Here is a 16,594-nt window from a genome sequence, read left to right on the forward strand (position 1 = left end):
ATACAATGGAATATTACTCAGCCATAAAGAATGATAAAATTATGGCATTTGTAGGCAAATGGATGAAATTGGAGAATATCTTGCTAGGTGAGATAAGCCAATCTCAAAAATCCAAAAGACAATGATCTCACTGATAAGCAGAGGATGACACATAGTGGGGGTGGGAGGGGGGCAAGAATGGAGGAAGGAGGGACTGTATAGAGGGAAAAGAGGGTTTGGGGGAAGGAAAATGAGTCAAAACAGAATGAGTCAAACACCATTAGCCTATGTAAACGTATGACTACACAGATGGTATGCTGTCACTCCACGTACAAACAGAAAGAACGAGTAACCCATTTGTTTACAATAAAAATAAATTTAAAAAAATAAAAGAAATGGAGAATTAAGAAAGAATAGCAAATGACAGAATAACTTGAGTATTTTTCAGGACAAGTAAGACTATGGAATTAAGAGGTTGTGACCCTAGCAAAAGAGAAATGGCAGGCGGTAGCTGTCGGGTCCTCTGCCCCGTCCCGCATGGAGGAGGAAAGGGCTGGCTGCCCGAGGAGGGTGTTGGCAGTTTTTCTGTCTCTTACCCAGAAAACTTACCTACTCAGTAAACACACGAGAGCCAACGCTCTTTATGAGAGGGGGCCTGACGGTCCGGCCATACCAGCTCTGGCCTCTACAATAACCAAGTGGCCCAACTCTCCTTTATTTATAATATGCAGGTAAAGGGGCAAGGAATGGGAGGAGCTTCTCCTGTGATGGACAGGATAGGGGGGAGCTAGGGGAGCATGCCCTTAGAGGGAAAATTCCAGAAGGAGACAGGGAACCACTTCCACACAGCGCCACCTACTTCCCCGCAGTTCCTAGGAGCCAGGCCTCTGTGTCCCACGGTTCAACCTCGCCTGGTTCTGCTGAGGAGGATGGCTTCTCACAGGTGGCGAGGCCCACCCCATGTGTGGCACCACCGTGCTGCTCTGCTGGCCTTGTCCTCTGGAACCAGCTGCCCTGGCTCTGTGACCATGTGATATGTGGCTGGAAGAGTCCCCACGGGCCTTGTGCCCAGCACTTTGGTTTCATAGATGAGGAAAGGGACTTGAGGGTTGTGTTGGCTCCATAGAGCTCGGGAATAACCTGTGCAGTGAGGTGGTCGCTCTGGCCCGTGGGCACTGGTGGCAGTCCCACCGCCTCTTACACAGGGTTCCCCCTTGTCTGCGGTTTTTCCTTCCTCAGTTTCAGTTACCCGTGGTCAACCACAGTCCAAAAATGTTAACTGGAAAGTTCCAGAAACAGTTTCTAAATTTAAAAAACGATGCTGCCATGAACTGAGGTGCCAAGGCTGCCCCGCTCCTGCTTTCGGTCCTCTTGGTCGTGTGGCCAGAGGGGGACTGGTGTCGCCGGGTGACTCTGCGTCCTTGCAGGACCTCGGTCTCTGTCCTCCTTGTCGGCTGCACCTCTCGTACTTCCACACTAGTGCGCGGGGCCCTGGCTCCCCCGTCCTCCAGCGCGCCTCCCTCTGAGTGCGTGATGTGCTTTAAACCGTCAGCACCGAGGTCAGGCGCCCTGCCTCCCGTTGGTGGCTGGCGTCTCCATGGCATACCACCACAGCCTGGTGGCGACTTCCTTCCCGTGCTGGCCGTGCTGGCCTTGTCCTCCAGGGCTTCGGTCGCTCTGCCTCCGCCTCCTGAGTGGCTGGCTCCACCTGGGCACGGGAGACGTCAGGCGCATCATCTTGAGAGGGAGCAGAGTCGTGGGTCTGTGGACCGGCGGGACGGCCATTGTTCTTCCGACTCAGCTGTTTTCTGGCACAGGCTGGACTTGAAGCAGTACAATTAATTAAGTAAGTGAAATTAATTAGGTGCCAGTTATGGTTTTCCTTGACTTTTCTTCAGGCTCTAACAACAACAATCCTCAGACCTCCACCGTTCGCACTCCTACCCAGACTAATGGCTCCAACGTTCCCTTTAAGCCGCGTGGGAGAGAGTTTTCCTTTGGTGAGTGTGTCCTGTGTGTTTCACTCCCCATATTAAGTAGAAGGCGGTGGTGCCTTCCTGTCTCGATGCCTCGCTTCTTGCTCTGTGAGGTGGGGCAGGCCGTGGAGAAGGCCGCAGACCGTCCAGCCAGCCTGCAGGGTGGTACTCTGGTCCCAGTGCTGGTCCCCACGCGTTCAGTCTGTGCTTGACGGAGGTGTGTCGGCAGCAGTCGAGGCCCTCCTGAAGGCAGAGGCCTGGCGTCCCCGCATCCTCAGCCACTCAAGTGGAGCGGCGGGAGGGCGTGGGCCCCAAGGGGCTGCTGGGCCTGCTTCTCATGTGCGTTTGCAAAATGGCGCTGGCATCCCCTTTCCCCATTAGTCACCGTGACCAACGTGAGCGTTGACCCCTGGCCTGTGCAGGTGGCCACCCCCCGGGGTGTCCATTTCAGCCAGGGTGCCAGAGTTGCAAACAGTTCAGAGCCTGCCAGGGTTGGCGCCCGCCCAGCCCTGACCGCGTGGAGCCTTAGTTCTTCCTCTGTGCTCTCTGAAGCTGTACGCGAGAGCGAGGGGCCGTCTTGAGTGTCTGCGGCGGAGCCCCCCGCAGGCTAACCTTGTGTTTACCTGCAGAGGCCTGGAACGCCAAGATCACGGACTTGAAGCAGAAAGTGGAAAATCTTTTCAACGAAAAATGCGGTGGGTTGATCCTGAAGCCTTACTGAGGTCTGAGGTAGCCTGTCAGAAGTGCAGAGGGGGAGCAGAGCAGTGTCCTCCCCACTCTCCCCACGGACTCTCTGGGCCTCAGGTCTCGGTCTCGCACCTGGCAAGCCCCCAGAGGGCGTGTTCTAACCCTAAGTGGTGTCCCTAAGTCAGTTTGGTCTTAGGAGCTGGGAAGCGTCACAGTGTGTTTTTAGAGCTGCAACTTGTAGCAGCTTTCGGAGGGAGAGGTGAGAACCGTCTTGTGCCTTCTCACAGGGGAAGCTCTTGGCCTCAAGCAGGCGGTGAAGGTGCCCTTTGCGTTATTCGAATCCTTCCCGGAGGACTTCTACGTGGAAGGCTTACCTGAGGGCGTGCCCTTCCGGAGACCGTCTACTTTTGGCATTCCAAGGCTGGAGAAGATACTTCGAAACAAGGCCAAGATCAAGTTCATCATTAAGAAGTAAGGAAATGAGGTGAAGCGGAGGCAGACATGCGGCTTCACACTGTGGCAGGGCTCTGATACTGGGGTCAGAAGGGCCCTCCAGCCACCCTTCTGCGCACGCAGCTTGTTTCCTTAGCGGGTCAGAGAGGCAGCCGAGGGCTCCAGCGTGTCAGGGAGAGGGGCTTCTGCGACCACGCTCAGGGTCCCAGGGGCTGGTGCTGCCGACTTAACAGTGGTTCAGTTTTCCAAAGGTCTTTTATTTCTCCAACTTAAGGAATATTTTTGACCTCTCCTATATTTGCCTGAACATCAATAGATGGGAATAATTGGAATTATTGGTGTGTATTTATACAAGAGTCACTTGAAGTAAATTAAAGGCAGGTTCTGCTGGATACGAGCTGTGCTTCAGCCCCTTGGTGTTGCTGCCTCGAATCAGAGCGTGTTGCCACACAGTGACCACCCTTTGCACCTGAGGACCCATCCTAGAGGGTGGCAGGAGGGCCAGGACTGGGACTCTGTGTCTCCAGGCTGCACACAGGCTTTTCCTGTTTTCATTCTCAAGTTTGGCGCTGATTCTTCCTGGTATGACCCCCAACCATGGAAGAGCTTACAGACAAGCGAGCACACTAATGGGGTCAAGCAGAGGGCCAGGGCGGGTGCCAGAATCACAGTGGATTAGGCTTTTTTTGGATATTTGTGGATCCGGGTTGTTTCTGTCCTTCCTCTGTGAAGAGCTGAGTGTGTGCCTGCAGGTCAGGGCTTTAATTCCTTCTTTCTGAATCTTGGGGGATGAGTTCCACCTGGCTTAGCACATGTTCTCTCTCATTTGTAGGCCGGAAATGTTTGAGACGGCGATCAAGGAGAGCACCTCCTCCTCCAAGAGCCCCCCCAGTGAGTGTCCCGGGCAGCGCACTCCCTGCAGGGGCTTGGCACTCCTCTTCAGTTCTTTAGTGATTGAGAGCTGAGCATGCAAAGTTGCACACTCACCGTGAGAAAGCCACAGTGAGAACGGTTTTCCCGAAGCTTCAGACCCTAGTGGAACGTAGAGCGTGGCAGGAGAGGAAGCCCCCTGAGGCCTGCGGCCCCGTGCTGGAAGCCCCCGAGAGCCTGCTTGGGGCTCCTCGTAGTGGGTTGCTAGGGTAGATTCTGACCTTGAACGTTCTCCCTGATCTCCGATCTTAAATTTCTGTCTGAAGGAAAAATAAATTCATCACCCAGTGTTAACACGACTGCATCAGGTGTAGAAGATCTTAACATCATTCAAGTGACAATTCCAGGTACCTTTCTCTGTCCTCTGGGTCCCTGAGCCCCGGTACTGGGGCTCATTCTGTCACACAGGGATGTCGGATGTCCTGTTGGCCACATGTGCTCTGTGGTGTGGCTCTAGGCTCCAGCCCCAGCCTGTTCATCCCCACGTCTGTCTGTCCTCATGACACCTATCATGGTGGGAAGGGGCGTGGCACTTCCAGTTTGGAGTGTGACTTGTTCACATGACCAAAAGGCTCTAAAGACATACACAGAGCTCCTCATAATCTACTTGAGTCTAAAAGTGCATTTTTAAGTTTTGGGTTTTCTCTGAACTCTTTTTAGATGATGATAATGAAAGACTGTCGAAAGTTGAAAAGGCAAGACAGCTAAGAGAGCAAGTGAATGACCTCTTCAGCCGCAAGTTCGGTACGTTCTGCTGGTGAAGTGCAGTCTGCGGCAGGCGCTGGGATCCAGGCCAGGCCTTGCGCACTCCGGCCTCCCCCCCTGGAGATTTTATTCTAATGCTGTCTTTTTGGGAGGTGATTGTCGTGTGGTTGTGATCTCCTGGTAGAAAGGGAAGCAAAATTTTTAAAATCTGATAAGAAAACACTAAGTGTGTTATCCTATTAGTGGTCAGTGTCAAAGTTAATAGAACCGTGGCTCGTGTTTGTTGATCTGTACAGAGAACCCAGCTAGCAGACGAAGCCATCTTACTGGCCTCGTGCTTTCAAAGTCGGCCGTAGGTACCAGGTCCCTCTGCTTCTGTGCTGCCTCATTACAGGTGAGGCCATCGGCATGGGCTTCCCCGTGAAGGTGCCCTACAGGAAAATCACCATCAACCCTGGGTGCGTGGTGGTCGATGGCATGCCCCCCGGGGTCTCCTTCAAAGCCCCCAGCTACCTGGAGATCAGCTCCATGAGAAGGATCCTAGATTCTGCTGAGTTTATCAAGTTCACCGTCATTAGGTGAGTGGGAGCCTCCTGCTCAGAGGAGCTCACCCGAGGTCACCCAGTTTCACTGGGTCCCCCAGTGTGGTTGTGAGTGTGGAATGGCAGAGCCACCTGGCCTTGGCCCTCTTACCTCAGGGGGGTGTTTTGTTTGGTGCTGGGATCAAACCAGAGCCTGGGCCCCAGGAGACACGTGCTCTGAGTCTGAGCCGACTTCATTCTCCAGTGGCTTTTTGGTTTTTTTTGTTTTTTTTTTTTTTGGTACGGGGGATTGAACATGAGGGCCCTCAACCACTGAGCCACACCCCCAGCCCTATTTTATATTTTATGTAGAGACAGGGTCTCACTGAGTTGCTTAAGGTCTCACTGAGTTGCCGAGGCTGGTTGTGAACTCTCAATCCTCCTGCCTCGGCCTCCGGAGCCACTGGGATGACAGGTGTGGCTGCCACGCCCACTGTCATTTTCGTTTTTGAGCAAGGTGTTGGCAGGTCCTGGCCTATGGGCCGAGTCCAGCCTGGCAGTGCCTCTCAGGGTCTTCTTGAACAACGTCACCTCTGACTGTTGCGTGTCCTCTGTGACCGCTTTCCTACGACAGTGGAAAATTTGAGTAATGGGCATTGGAGACAGTGGGGCCTAGGAAGCCTGCGGGGCTCGCCTCTTGGTGTGTCTCCATGCCAAGTCATGCCACTCCGTTTCCTCACCTAGGCGGGTGGGGAGTGCGAGCTCCTGGGCCGCAGAGGTGCCCTGTGTGCCGGCAGCACGAGCGGCACGCTTTTCGGAGCACCGGCTGGACACAGCAGGTGTCGGCCTCAGCCCAAATTAGCCACCCCTGCCCAGGGGCTTCCTGCCAAGGCCCGCGTCTGGAGACAGGTGGTTTAGGGCCTTGTCGGATGTCTCTGGTGTGCCACGTGCGGGCCTCTTGTCCACCCTCCCGGACACCACAGCATGTTGTCCCCCTGCAGCACGGTCATTCCTGAGATCAGGCAGAGGCCTTTCCCAGTGGACCAGTTAACTAGAATCGCTCTGCTCCTGTCTGTGGCTCACATTTTTGTTTTGTCTCCCCCTTTGGTGTGGCGTTTGTAACAGTGGTTGTGTGTGTTTGTGTGTGCGTGTGCCTACATGTCTGTGTGGTGCACATGCACACACACACCCCTTTATTCCTTTTTTTTTTTTTTTTTTTTTTTTTCCAAACTGGGCATTGAACCCAGGGGTGCTTTGCCAGTGAGTTTCACCTCCAGTGCTTTTTATTTTTTATTTTGAGACCGTCTCACCAAGTTGCTAAGGCTGGCCTTGAAGTTGCCATCCTCCTGCCTCAGCCTCCTGAGTCCCTGGGATGACAGGCATGCCCCACCACGCCTGGTCACACACATCTCTCCTATAAGATTATAAAGTAGTGGTTAATAAGTGACATGGGTTAAATATTAGTTGAATATACAGATATTCTTGTACTGTAAAAATAAACTGTTATGATTTGCTTCTCTCTTTTAGACCATTTCCAGGACTTGTGATTAACAACCGTGAGTATTCTGTGGTTTTGCTGGGTGTTCTGGGATCTGTGAGTCACGGTGGCGGGTGGGCCCCACGCCACTCGAACGCCACAGAGAAATGGGGCTGTGGCCTCCATCCAGCCCTCAGCCTCAGCCATAAGGGATACTGGTGGAACCCCTTTTGGAGGGTCTCAGATTCCAGCGCCTTACCCATTATACGTGAGCCATCTGAAGCGGGTCAGAAAGCCTGTGTCATGAACAGCTCTGTTGGCACGCCACCTTCGTTTGTGGCGGAATCGAGACTCCGAGCAGAGACTACTGGCTTGTGAAGCCTGAGGTGCTCACTGACCAGGCTGCGGACACAGTGGGCAGCACCCAGCTAGAGCAGTGCAGGCCCAGCGTGGTGCTGCACACGGCTCTGTGCCACTATGTGACCCATAGCGTGGGTCCTTCTGTGAGGTGTCACCACCCACATGGGGTGGCGCTGTTAGAAGTGTGAGCGTCTTTCCAGAGCCTGAGGCCATGTCACGAGTAGTGTTTTGAACGAGCCTTGGTTCTCTGGTGTGTTTGTCCTGTTAACCTGTCACCAGGTTTTATGGAAGTGACACCGTCCTGTCCTCACGCCCTCCATGATTCCGTCTTCTCCTCAGAGTTGCTGTCCTCACCTAGGGTCCCCTGCACTGGCCAGGAGCCCCGTAAGCTCACTCCTGGGGAAGCGAGCGCCCGGGGCCTATTCTGCATCCCCAGCGCCCAGCCCGAGGAGCTGGGGCTGTTGCACCTGCGTTGCAGAGTGGCCTCTCGGCCCCCGTCCCTCCGTGCCTTCTGGGTTTGAGTCCGGCTCCTCGCTGTCTTCCTTGCTCATAGTGGACCCCTCCCCCACCTCCTGCCGAGGCTCCCTTCCGTGCCCTCGGTGTGGAAGGGTCAGCAGCTAGGAGAGGCCACCTGCTTCACAGGCTGCAGCGTCCTCAGCGTTCAGCTCCGATCACACTAAGGACCCTTGCCATTTAAGGGAACCCACGGTGACTTTCCCTGTGATTCTTTTTCTGGATCCCAATTCACCTGTCCACGGTGTGACTCTTAGGAGCCACAGACCAGCATGTCTTAAGCTGCCCGTCCCTGCCTCGGTTGCAGTGCTTGGTTTTGCTCTTCTCCTGGTGCAGTCGTATGCTCTAGAGTTTTATGGTAATTATCGTGAAATTTGTGGTTTTGGTGGAATATACCAGAACCCTTCATCACTGTTCCTTTCTCATCATAAGGAAGGTAATAGGCTATTACGGCCAACTTGGGCCCGCAGACCAGTCAGATGTGGCAGTGTTACTCACTTGGTGTCTAAACTCTCTGCTTTATTTTCAGAGTTGGTGGATCAGAATGAGTCAGAAGGCCCCGTGATCCAAGGTGAGAGAAACCGTGGAACAGAGCGTCTCCACCGGCACAGGCCCGCTCCCTGTGGCTGTTAGGGGACTCTGTTCTGCCCTGTGCACACACACAGGCTTGGTTTTCCTGACACCCATGTTTAGAAGCCTAGAACATTCACATAGACCCACACTGCAGATGTAGCTCAGGGCAGAGTGCCTGCTGAGCGTGTGTGGAGCCCTGGCTTCTGTTCCCAACGCCAAAAAAATAATAATAATCACACTAACTCGAGCTGCAAGGTCCTGACTGAACACTGTGGGCCTCAAACTCTTTGGACCCCAGTCCTAGGTCAGGTGTGATGTCAGGAACCCCAGATGTGGTGGGCTGGAACAAGTTGGGGAGAAGGTGGTCTTTTTGCTGGGCCTTCATTGTACTTACCTCTGTGTGGTGCTGAGGGTGGGCCCAGGGCCTGCGAGCTGTCAGGCGCTCCCACTGGCCACAGCCCGGCACTGGCGCTGTTGTTTAGGCCACTTTACTTCCCTGCTCTTAGTTTTCTGGGGCTGGCCTGGAGCTCCCAGTCCTCCTCCCTCGTCCACAAGTCCCTGGCATACAGGAGGGTGCCACCTATCTGTCCTAAGCCGTCAGTTTCTGATGCTCACTGCCAATCATTGAGCCAGGCCGTGTTGGGTAGGAGTGGCTGTGTTGTCTTCTTAGTTTCCTTAAAAATGGGGACCGGCAGCTGGGGCTGTGGCTCAGTGGCAGAGCGCTTGCCTGGCATGTGTGAGGCACTGGGTTCGATTCTCAGCACCACATATAAATAAGTAAAATAAAGATCCATTCACAAGTAAAACAGAAAAAATGGGGACTGACCTGCTGCAATTGAGATTGTTAAAAGGATTGAATAGCTTCTATCGAAGGCGTCCCAGGGAAGAATAGACGAAGAAAAGGAGCTGCTTGCTCTCTTGTTACACCTACATCAAGGTCGTAACCTGGAGCTGGGTGTGGTGGTACTTCTTTAAAATCCCAGCTACTCCAGAGGCTGAGGCAGGAGGACTGCAAGTTCAAGGACTGCGTCAGCAACTTTAGGGAAACCTTAACTCAAAAAGTAGAAAGGTCTGGGGATGTAGCCCAGTGGTAGAGCACCCCTGAGTTCAGTCCACAGTAGTGCAAAACAATTTAAAAAATAAAAACAATTGTTCTTTACTGCCAAGGGTTTGCTCAGGTGCACACTTAGCATGTGTGTGTCCTTGGCCTCATTCCCAGCACACACGCCCCCAAAAATCATTCTCAGAGACTTCATTTGTATGGTTGTGTATTCTAACTTAGCACATCTCAGAGAAGTAGGAATTGGAAAATATAGTTGAATAATTTTAGCTCATAACTGTAGACTCTGGTTGCAGTTTCTTTTTGGGCTTGTGGTTTGTGTACAAAGCCTAGAGGGTTTCTCCCTCATCCTCCTTCCAGATTCTTAAATAAGGTCAAGCACCTTGGCACTAATAAAGAAGTCTTCTGTGTTTCTCCTTAGAGTCAGCTGAGCCGAGCCAGCTGGAAGCACCAGCCACGGAAGGTAAGGGGGCAGTCCAGCTGGGAAAAATCCCAAGATTCCAAAGGCTCTTGCTGGGACAAACGATGGATTGTGTCTTTAAAACTGTATAGTTGTTTTGTTCTTTTGTTTGTGAGTGGTTTGGATCTCCATAGTTTGGGCCAGGAGATGTGTGTCTAGAGTTGACCCATGGCTGCTTAACCTTCGCTTTCATAGAACACTCTGGTAGATTCTAGAGCAGTCAGACGACTGCTGTGTAACCTGGTGGTGCTTAATAGTTGTCACTGAGGACGTACACATAAGATGTTTTTCTTTGAAAACACAAGTAACAAGACCTTGGGGGTGTAGCTCAGTGGTAGAGGGCTTGCTGAGCATGCAGAAGGCCCTGGGTTCAGTCCCAAGCCCTGCCCAGAAAGTAAAGAAAACACAAGTGATCAACGGTAGAATTGAGGTCACACTGGGTATAAATGGATCTGTGATTGGCAGGCTGGCGCTAATGTGTCGATTAATCTGAGTCCTTTTATTTTTCCTGATAGAAATTAAGGAGACGGATGGGAGCTCTCAGATCAAGCAGGAACCAGACCCCACGTGGTAGACTCCCTCCTCCCAGGTGAGTCGCCGCTGCATCCGCACTGCCATTCGCGTCCATTCAGACCAGCTGCGTGTCCTTCCGCTGACCAGGGTCCTTACTTCCCCTAGGAGATGGGGCCCCACCTTGAGGGCTACAGGGCCACATGTAAGGTCTGCAGGGTTGTTTGAGCTAGAAGCTTAAAGCAGAGGTTTTCCTTGGATTAATATCTGTCTCCCAAAGAGGTACAGGCACTTTGCATCAAGGTGAAAATGTGAGTGGAACTTACCTGGCCTCTGGCATTCCTTCCAGGGGACGTCACTGGACTTTCCCCCATAGGAATAACAGTGTTCAGCTGGGCTCAAGGGGCCGAGGCAGGAGGATATCGGGTTGGTAGCCAGCCTCAGCCACTTAATGAGGCCCCAAGCACCTTAGCAAGACCCTGTCTCTAAGTAGTATAAAGAGCTGGGGCTGGGGCTCAGTGGTTAGGTACCCTGGGTTCAATCCTGGTGCAAAAAACAAACAAACAGAAACAGTTTTTACAGAGTCTGATGGAGGCTTAGGTATGTTCCTAGCTCTATCTGTTGGGTTACAAGTCCAGTCTTGCTGTTCCAGACGTAGATCAGACCAAGAGTCAGGAATTATGAGTCTGTCCTCCTGACTCCTGAGCCACCTCCGTCCTTGCATGGAGGGTTACAGGAACCGGCTCGGCAGTGGCCAGCTCAGGTGAACAGACCTCTACTGTGGGTCTGTGCCGTCCAGCCACTTCATTGTAATTTGTCTTCTGTTGCCGGTTCCCAGACTCGGGGTGTCATGTCATTTCATGAGCGCATTCAGTCCAAATAACTGTTACCAAAAATTGCACTTCTCTGTTCTGAATTCCTGTGATCCGATTAACCTGTTTTCTTCTTTGTTCTTTCTCATTTTAGCTTAAAGTATCAGTGGTTGAGAAGAGCTTTTTGGACCTGTTACTGCCCCAAGCTGTGTAATATACTTGTATAACAGAAATACCTTCTATACAAACCTTTTTTTCTACTTTTAGATAGAAATGTCTACTTTTTCAGCAGTTCTGTGAATTGAATTAAAGAGCAGAGTGACTGTAGATTTGGAATGGCTGGCTTACTTTGGAATGTATATTGAGGATTTCAGCACTGCTGGGAACACGACAGGGAAATGACAGGGTGACTCTCGGCAGACGTTTTGCGTATCAGCAGAGCCTCCGGCGCGGTGTGCGTTTCCCAGTGAGTGAAGATATCTGCTACTGGAACATCTCAGCTTCTGCAGCAAAGAAATTCCTGTGATAGTCAGTTCTTTAGTTTTTCTATTTGAAAAATCACTTAAACGATCCTCTGTTCACAGCTGTCTTGACGACTGGGTGAGCAGCTAGTTGTCTGTATATCTGACTAAACCTTTTCCTACGCTGTCGATCATGGTTCATACGTTTTTTATCCTAATTAACTACCGTGTGGACACCCTGACGGTCGGCAAGGGGTCGCACCAGTGTGTGGTGTGGACGGTGTGCAGAAGCCTCTTTCTTCACTTGTACTTTCCGTCTAAATAAAATGCATCGTGTAGCCCGGGCAGCGAGGTCAGGTCTGAGCGTTGGGGTGAGCTGCGCCTCGGGACCTGTGCGGCACGGGCTGTCACAGCCTTGGATGTTTTCTAATTCTGCGTGTGACACTGAGGCCCCAGTGGGCAGCAGGGTCTCCAGGTTGATGGATTCTGCACCCTTGCTATTCCGCGCCATCCGCAGGAGAGTCCACGTGTGCAGAGAGTTCACAGAGGGTGGGAGTTGTAAAATACCAGCTGTAAAAGCTCGAGTACATGGCGGCATAGAGTTCTCGTTAGCTTTATCACGATATTCACAATGGAGAATTATATACATGGTAGCAAAAATAGGCATTTTTATGTGTTGCTTATATTTTACCTCAAATTAAATTGTAGATATAGGGTAATAAATAAAGTCCATCCATGCCTTTCACACACTCACTCAGTTCTTTCTAAGGTGTCTTCCTGGGTGTCTGGGAGCCCAGTGGGTGGGGTGGTGGCAGGTGGACTCTGAAGGAGGGATAGGTGGGCGCTGGGAGGCGCCTGTGGTGCCCGGTGGGTGGACCCTGGTGTCCCTGGGTTCCTGAGGCCTGGCGACCGCTGCTCAGCCGTCTCCCTGGGGCGCCCCCTTTCTTCTGTGACCCGCAGCCCTGGGGACGGAACTCAGGTGGACGAGCTGTTCCCCTCATTTTTGTTTTGCTTTGATTTTGAGGCAGGGTCTTCCCGTAGCCTCCCTGGCAGGAGACCTTGCTGCCCCAGCCTGCCGAGTGGGGGGTTTGGGACAGAGCTGCCCACCTCTGCACCCCGTGCACCCAGCTCTCTGCAGAGGCAGCTCGCACACCAGCCCCGCTCTGCCCCGGAGAGCGGCTGGTCCAGGGCCACCTTCAGGGTGCAGCCCCCGCATTCCTACAGCACCAACAGGCCCGTGAGACCAGGGTCCTGCCCTGGAGGACTTCCGTGTGATGGCGGGGTGTGCTTTATGCGCACGCTCACACACACACGCCAGGGTTTCTTAGCAGGTTCTGCGTCTCCTAGTGGGTCTGTCGCTGCGCAGCACCAGACTCGGGTTGTGCCCTTCGTCCCTGTGCGTTCTCCAGCCTGGACGGGTGGTGGCGGGGCGGGGCCAGGAAGCCTCCCAGCTGGAGCCACTTGCGCCGGCTTCCCAGCAGCCTGCGGGCCACGGGTGGCCACCGCTCTAGATGGCTGCCTCTGCGGGCTTCTGAAGATGATCGACTTAGAGGGAGAAAGGCTTGCTTGGCACTTCCAGAGGTTCCTGTCTCTGGTCAGTGGGTGTCCTGCCTGAGGCAGCGCCTGGGGGTGGGCTTGGCGGAGGAAGCTGCTCTCGGGCAGTCTGGGAAGCACAGGGGCCCCAGGATCCCCTTAGGGACCCCACCAGTGGGCAGCTGCACTCCAGGCCCACACCTTCAGGGCACCTCAGTGGCACCTCGGCCTCCAGGGGCACAGGGGGCAGGAGGGCGGCAGTGGAGCGTGGCTGCGGGCTGAGGCCGCGCTTCAGGCGGGCAGGCGTGAGGACGGCGGTCGGCGCGGTGGACGGATTTGCCCGTTAGTCTTTGGTCGAGTCCGGATTGGATGGCAGTGTCCTTCAGGGTCTCGTGGGTGGATCTGACGTGTTCCCGTCTGCGGAGCGACTTCTTGATCTGTAGTTCCCAAGGTGAAGAGTATTCCCCGGGTCGCATGGCGGGGGTGCAGAAGCAGGCTTCGTGACCAGACGCAGACCCCACCTCTGCACCGCAGGGCCCCTTTCCAAACCCTGGGTGTGCAGAAGCGAGGGGCGGAGGCCGTCTGTCCCAGAGTGGCCTTTGCCCATGGCCTGCAGGGCCCCTTCTGGGCCTCCAGCCTGGACACTTGGCACACAAGTTGGGCATCTTGGGCAGTCCGTGCGCTATAAGCACTTTTTTAAGAAAAAAAAAAAGTTAGTTTGAATCACACAGAGTGAGGTTTGGGGCTTTATGGATAAATCCCCCCACAGACCTGGGTTTGGGGCTTGGCCAGCGTCTGTGCCTGGGCGGGGCTCCTTCCTGCAGGAGGCCGCCCTCCCTGTTGACGTCGGGTGTCCCCTCTGAGCCTCCTCCAGCCCTGACGTTGGCCCCCCGCCGGGGAAGGTCTGCTGGGGAGGAAGACAGCTTTCCATGTCCACGTGCCACCCGGCCCTGGTGTTGGTTGGCTTCACTCAGTGGGCAGATAATTGTCATCAGTGTGCTTCTTTTGGATGCCCCTTGTCCAGTACTCACCTACCCCTCCGAAAGAGAACCCATTTCTGGGGACTTGCATTACGTGTTTTGGAGACGTCATGTACCTCCCAGGAGGAGGAAGGGACCCTGCACTTTCAGGTGCAGGACTCAGCTGCTTGGACCCTCTCAGCTGCTGCCCGCCTGCCCTGGGGTCCAGCCCTGCTCGGCCTAGCAGCTCCTTCCCTCTGCCAACTGGGCCGTCTGGCCATGGTACGTCCTGTTGGACCTGCGGCCTCCACACCCTGCTGGAGGTTCGGCTTAGGGACGCTGAGCGCCCCAGCTAGCAGTGACACAACCCCTGTTTGTGAAGGTGCTTCCTGCCCCGTTGCTTCTCAGAGGAAGAGGGCACTGTCGTGTCCACTTCCTGTGTGGTCTTCAGCACCTAGGCGTGCCCCAGGCCACCTGCTCAGCCCTCGCCCTGGACGACTGTGCAGCAGAAGGAAGGGCGGGTTTCCAGAAGGTGGGGTTTGGCAGGGCACACTGGTTTGTCCCTCAAAGCCACAGCTGCCCTGCACTCAGCTGCACCCTGGGCAGCGGCAGCCTGCATCCCACCCACGGCTGGCTGTTGGCTCCACGCTCGGGAACAGACCGCAGAAGTGGCCACCCCTCCCTGGCGACTGGACCTGAAATAGCACCCAGAGCCCCGGGGCCACTGGAGCTAGCTTGGCGGTCAGGGGTTGGCCGCCGAGCAGGCTGGAAGTGCAGGGGGAGCCTCGGCTGGGAGCCGCCCTGTCTCCCCTGCAGGTATTTCCAGGGGGCCCAGGGGGACAAATGTCTCCAGGGTGGCCTACTGACCGCTTCTGTCAGCCTGACCTTCTGTCAAGGAGGCCTGGGCCCAGCTGCCCCCGTGGCCCCACCAGGCGATGGCGTCCCCCAGCCTGCAGCTCCTGCCGTCTGGGCAGATTTCTCTTGCAAAACCCAGTTTGGACAGGAAGACCACCCTGAGCCCTGACCTGGAAGTCCCTCCCCCGTGTCCCTGCACCACAGAGGTGGCCCTGGCTCCTCACCTTGCTGAGTCCTCAGGAGCCCACGAAGTGGGCACGGTTGCCGGTGCCCTGTGGCAGTTGGCAACTGAGGCCGAGGGAGCTGGATCGGGCCAGCTGAGGACAGAGCGGGCTCTGGCCCCAGGGCTCACACCCAGCACTGTCCCTCCAGGGCCTCTGGGCTCTGGGTCTGGAGCAGAGGTCCGGGCAGCCTCCTGTGGCAAGGCCTGGAGGCCGACGCACCTAGCAGCTCGCCCCACTTCCCACTTTGCTGGGAAGGGAAGACTTGGGGTTCCTGTGGGGCAGAGAGCTGGGAACCCTGTGCCTTTGGGCCTGGGCCCCACAGTGCCAGTGTCCCAGGCAGGTGGCCAGGGGCTCCTACCGCTGCTCTAGGCCTGGCTAGAGCAGGTCCCGCGGCCTGGCCCAGGGGCGTCACAGTGGCCTGACAAGAGGCTGTTAAGACCCTCAACAAGGGCACCAGGAGGGTCTTAGGTCTGAGAACTGTCCCTCCACAAGGGGAAGAAGCCTAGACTCCCTCCACTGGCCAGATCCCAGAGGGCCCTGCTTGGGCCTGGTGGCCAGACGCAAAGCTTTCCCGCTGTCTCCACTGTCCCAGTCTTGGGGATTTCCTAGGTAAGGAAATGACCCAGCCCACTGGGGGAAAGCCGAGTGGCCTGAGGGTGGGGAAGGTGACATTGGGAGCGAGGCCAGAATCCTCCTGCCTCCCTTCTCTCTGGCCTGGTGTGAGCAGCTCCCCTTCCTCAGGCTGGCGAGGCGGGGCCCGGGGCCAGATCCCAGCTGTGCCCACCTCTGGAGCCCTCTGCCTCCGTCCTCCCCTCTACCAAGGGCAAAATAATGGTCCCCGCCACCCGAGGGCCGCCTCTTGAGAAGCTGTGGTCACAAGTGTGGACACCAGCCCTTGACGGGGCCTCCTTCCTGTTGGGGACCCAGGGGACTTGGGGAACTCTGCTTCATCACCCCGTGCTGGCTCCCTGGGTGTCTGCGATAGTCGTGATTAACAACACAGCTAACCTGCAGCCTTCTGCATGCCTCGCAGAATCCTTAAAACATATTCTGAGTTGTCAGTGGACCTTTATGTTTGTGTGTTTATATGGGATGCTGAGGATCGAACCTAGGGCCTCACGCGTGCCAGGCAAGCGCTCTGCCCCTGAGCCACAACCAGCCCTGTCACGATTTTTTAAAAAATTCTATCTCCTCCCCAAAACATGTCATTCATCTCCTCCTTCCCTCACTTTTCCTTCCTTCTGTGGGGCTGGAGCCCGGGGCCTGCTCGTCCTGAGCACACCGGACCCCTGGACCAGACCCCCAGTCCTCGTTGCCTTTAAAATTTTTTTTCAATCCTTGGGTTGCTCACGTGCTTCATGGTGTGTTGAGATAAATCCGTGTCATCCTGACACGAAGCCCGTGAGCTTGCTCACAGGGTCACTACAAAGTCAGACGTGGATGCTGGGCACTACCCGGCCACGTGCCGGGGTGGTGTGGGCGCAGGGCCAGGTCTCAGGAGGCTGCAGGAGGGTGGGCAGGTGACTCGGGGCTTCAGGGCAAGGCC

At 55.0% G+C, this 16,594-nt stretch overlaps 1 protein-coding gene across 12 annotated transcripts in view; it reads left to right on the forward strand.

The window, feature by feature from the left end:
- GTF2I (general transcription factor IIi) overlaps nt 1–12,222 on the forward strand; it is a 94,935-nt gene extending 82,713 nt beyond the window's left edge. For all 12 annotated transcript variants that reach the window (XM_079120715.1, XM_079120717.1, XM_079120724.1 and 9 more), the window contains 12 exons: nt 1,878–1,979; nt 2,585–2,650; nt 2,930–3,113; nt 3,928–3,986; nt 4,292–4,372; nt 4,686–4,769; nt 5,125–5,308; nt 6,779–6,807; nt 8,131–8,172; nt 9,656–9,697; nt 10,210–10,283; nt 11,171–12,222. In XM_079120715.1, the coding sequence (XP_078976841.1) occupies nt 1,878–1,979; nt 2,585–2,650; nt 2,930–3,113; nt 3,928–3,986; nt 4,292–4,372; nt 4,686–4,769; nt 5,125–5,308; nt 6,779–6,807; nt 8,131–8,172; nt 9,656–9,697; nt 10,210–10,268 (932 nt within the window). In that variant the 3' untranslated portion in view covers nt 10,269–10,283; nt 11,171–12,222. The remainder of the gene's footprint in view (nt 1–1,877; nt 1,980–2,584; nt 2,651–2,929; nt 3,114–3,927; nt 3,987–4,291; nt 4,373–4,685; nt 4,770–5,124; nt 5,309–6,778; nt 6,808–8,130; nt 8,173–9,655; nt 9,698–10,209; nt 10,284–11,170) is intronic.
- Nucleotides 12,223–16,594: the final 4,372 nt, after the last annotated feature.

Source organism: Sciurus vulgaris (assembly GCF_902686455.1).
Source record: "Sciurus vulgaris genome assembly, chromosome: 18".
Taxonomy (NCBI): Eukaryota; Metazoa; Chordata; class Mammalia; order Rodentia; family Sciuridae; genus Sciurus; species Sciurus vulgaris.